Source organism: Rhagoletis pomonella, unplaced genomic scaffold (genome assembly GCF_013731165.1).
Source record: "Rhagoletis pomonella isolate Grant_MI unplaced genomic scaffold, Rhpom_1.0 Rhpom_scaffold_13594, whole genome shotgun sequence".
NCBI classification, from domain to species: domain Eukaryota; kingdom Metazoa; phylum Arthropoda; class Insecta; order Diptera; family Tephritidae; genus Rhagoletis; species Rhagoletis pomonella.
The window spans coordinates 1-2,978 of record NW_023472120.1 but is presented as its reverse complement, the minus strand read 5'-3'; the positions used below and the strand labels follow the sequence as shown (position 1 = coordinate 2,978).

The following is a 2,978-nucleotide window of genomic DNA, read 5'->3' as shown; positions in this document are numbered from 1 at the left end:
ATGGGGTATGTACGGCCGAATGTTCGAGGTTGAAGTATCGCATACTAGTTTCGCCATACTGTTGGGGATATCAAAATACTTTAGTAAAAGTGAATTACTTCGCGTACCTGATTCGCTTAGGAGTGCTTGTAGATGAGTGTCAGCTTGCTGAGCGGCCGCGACCTTAACGTAGCCAATAATTTGTTCGATTGCTTGCATTCGAGAGAGCAGGTCTGCTGTGGAATTTTCTGCACCGGGTACGTGTCGAATATCGGTCGTGAATTGACCGATGAAATCCAACTGCCTTACACGACGAGGTGAAGCTTTTTCTAGCTTTTGGCGAAAGGCGTATACTAGCGGGCGATGGTCGGTGACAACATGGCATTTTCGGCCCTCGATCATGTACCGAAAGTGACATACGCCTTGGTATGCCGCGGTCAGCTCACGGTCGTACGTACTATATTTACGTTGCGCGCTGGTCAGCTTCTTCGAATAAAAGCCGAGTGGCTGAAGTTCTCCACCTTGGAGTAGGTGCAATGCGGCTCCGACAGCGGTGCCCGAAGCGTCGACGTATAAGGCTAACTCAGCGCCGGGTGACGGATGCACGAGTAATGTTGCTTTCGCCAGTTCTGATTTGCAACGGTCGAAGGCGTCTTCGGCTTCACTGTTCCACACGACAATTGTACGGTCGTTCTTCTTATTGCCCGTAATTAGCTGTTGAAGGTTGACTGGTACTCGATAGCGTTCGGTAGGAATTTTCGGTAGAAGTTTACCATGGCGATGAAGCTCTTCCGTTCTTTTGCTACTGTGGGCTTCGGAAAATCGCGAATCGCTGCTATCCTCTCAGGTAGAGGACGTATGCCTCTAGCGTCGACCAGGTGCCCCAAAAACTTCAACTCGCTCTTACCAAACTCGCATTTGGAAACGTTTATTGCCCGATTATTGTCCCGGAGGCGCTTGAAAACTTCGCGTAAATCTTGCTTGTGCTGCTCGACCGACGGCGAAGCGATACAAATATCATCGATATAGGGAAACGTATGATCTAGGCCCCGCAAAACTTCATTTATGAGCCTTTGAAATGTCTGCGCAGCGTTGCAGAGGCCGAAGGTCATAAACCTAAACTCGAACATCCCGAATGGCGTCGTGATGCCGTTTTAGCTATATCATCCTCGTGGATGGGTTCTTGGTGGAACGCACGTTGGAGGTCGATTTTTGAAAACACTGTCTTGCCTTGTAAATTCGCCGTGAAGTCGGTTAGATACGACAAGGGGTATCGGTCAGGCAACGTTTGCGCATTGAGTGCGCGGTAGTCCCCGCATGGCCTCCAGGTGCCATCGCTTTTCGTCACCATATGCAACGGGCTTGACCAGTTGCTGCTGGGCGGTCGGCATATGCCCGCCGTAAGTAAAAAGTTGAACTCGTTACGTGCAGCTGTCAGTTTCTCGGGCGCAAGACGTCGTGGTCTAGAAAACACTGGCTGGCCCGTTGTTAAAATGCGGTGGACGACCGTCGATTTTGTCAGGGAACCATGAGGCGCCAGCTTCGTGATCTCCGAAGACTCGGACAGCCGATCGGCGAACGGGTCGGTGGAGTCGAATGTTTTGATTTGGGTTGCCTTGCATAGCGTTGGCGCAGTCAAAGATGATCGAAGTTTCGTGAGGTTGTCGATGATTCGGTTACGACGCAAGTCGATAAGCAAATCGTAAAAGCGAATAAAGTCCGCGCCGGGGGTTGTGACATCGGCAACTATGAAGGACCACGAGAAATCCCGACGAAGGCCCAAGTCCAAGTTGATTCGTTTCTCTCCGACGACTTTGATGGCGGAACCATTGGCAGCGTAGTTTTGTTGCGGTTGGTCGCATGTCATAGGGCTTTGCAGTGATGGGTAGCACCGACACGTCGGCACCAGTGTCGACGAGAAATGTTTTGCCTGTATGTCGTTCGTGCACCTGCAGACGAAGTACTTTGCGCTCTGTGACGGGATCCTCGTTGCAATCCGCCACGCGCTTCAACAGTCATGATGGTTCGGACGATACCGCTCGAAGAGCACGTTTGCTCTGGCGGCAAGGACTGCGGCATTTCTTAGCATCTCGGCCGTATTTTAGATGATACCAACAGTCCCGGACTGAAGATGATTCTCGCGATGATGTAACCCCTTTAGAGCTGTCGCGAGCGTTTGAATTCTGTCGTATGTTTGTTCGCCTACGACTTTGGGAGCGTGAGCGAGTTGTGAGCTTGTCGAATTTTTTGCCAAGTTCCATAACAACAGCGCGTAATTCATGAATCTCGCTGGAGGGTGTTGACTTAACGCGATTGAGCTGCTGAGGTGCGATGGCGTCTATTATGGTGTAGGCTATCTTCGTGTACTCCGCGGCTGAGCCAGACGAAGCTGCTACTACTGGCTGCGCGAACTCTGGTAAACGCTTAATCCAGAGGCTTTTGAGAGCAGCATCACCAAGAGTATTGCCTGCGACGCGCCTCATCTCGAAGAAAAGCTCGGACGGCTTCTTGTCGCCAAGAGGTAGCTCCGAGAGTACCCGGTTGAGTCGCCGCTGTTCGCTATCGGCAAAATGCTCGATTATTTTTTGCTTAACGTAGTCGAAACTGTCGTTTTGTGGCAGCGCTGCAATGACGTCGCCCAGTTGACTTAGGACGTTTGGGTCGAGAGCTGCTAACACAGTTGCCGTTTTCTGCTTATCAGCCGTAATGCCCGAAGCGGTGAACCAAAATTCCATAGAGGTAAACCAGGCCTCTATGTTGGTGCTTGCCATCGGTGGTATTGGAAGTCTGGCATATACTACGGCAATGGAGTTAGGCGGTGCCATTGTTTCTTCAGGTTTAGGCGAAGGAGTTTGAGATGCTCCTGGTGGCAAAACGTTGTCCACCATGTTACTCTTACCTCAAAATGGCTGCTTGTGTGCACGTGCTTGCCGATCACGTCGGGGTCACGAGTTTAGGGTTTTGTATTGAGTTTACCTCACAAAGAACTCGTTCAAATA

The 2,978-nt window shown here is 50.9% G+C and overlaps 1 protein-coding gene across 1 annotated transcript; it reads right to left on the bottom strand.

Annotated features, from left to right (window-relative positions):
- Nucleotides 1-1,994: 1,994 nt before the first annotated feature.
- LOC118757000 lies at nucleotides 1,995-2,867 on the bottom strand. Its single transcript, XM_036491728.1, has one exon. It carries the CDS (start codon nucleotides 2,865-2,867, stop codon nucleotides 1,995-1,997), a length of 873 nt encoding a protein of 290 aa, XP_036347621.1.
- Between the last annotated feature and the right edge of the window lie 111 nt (nucleotides 2,868-2,978).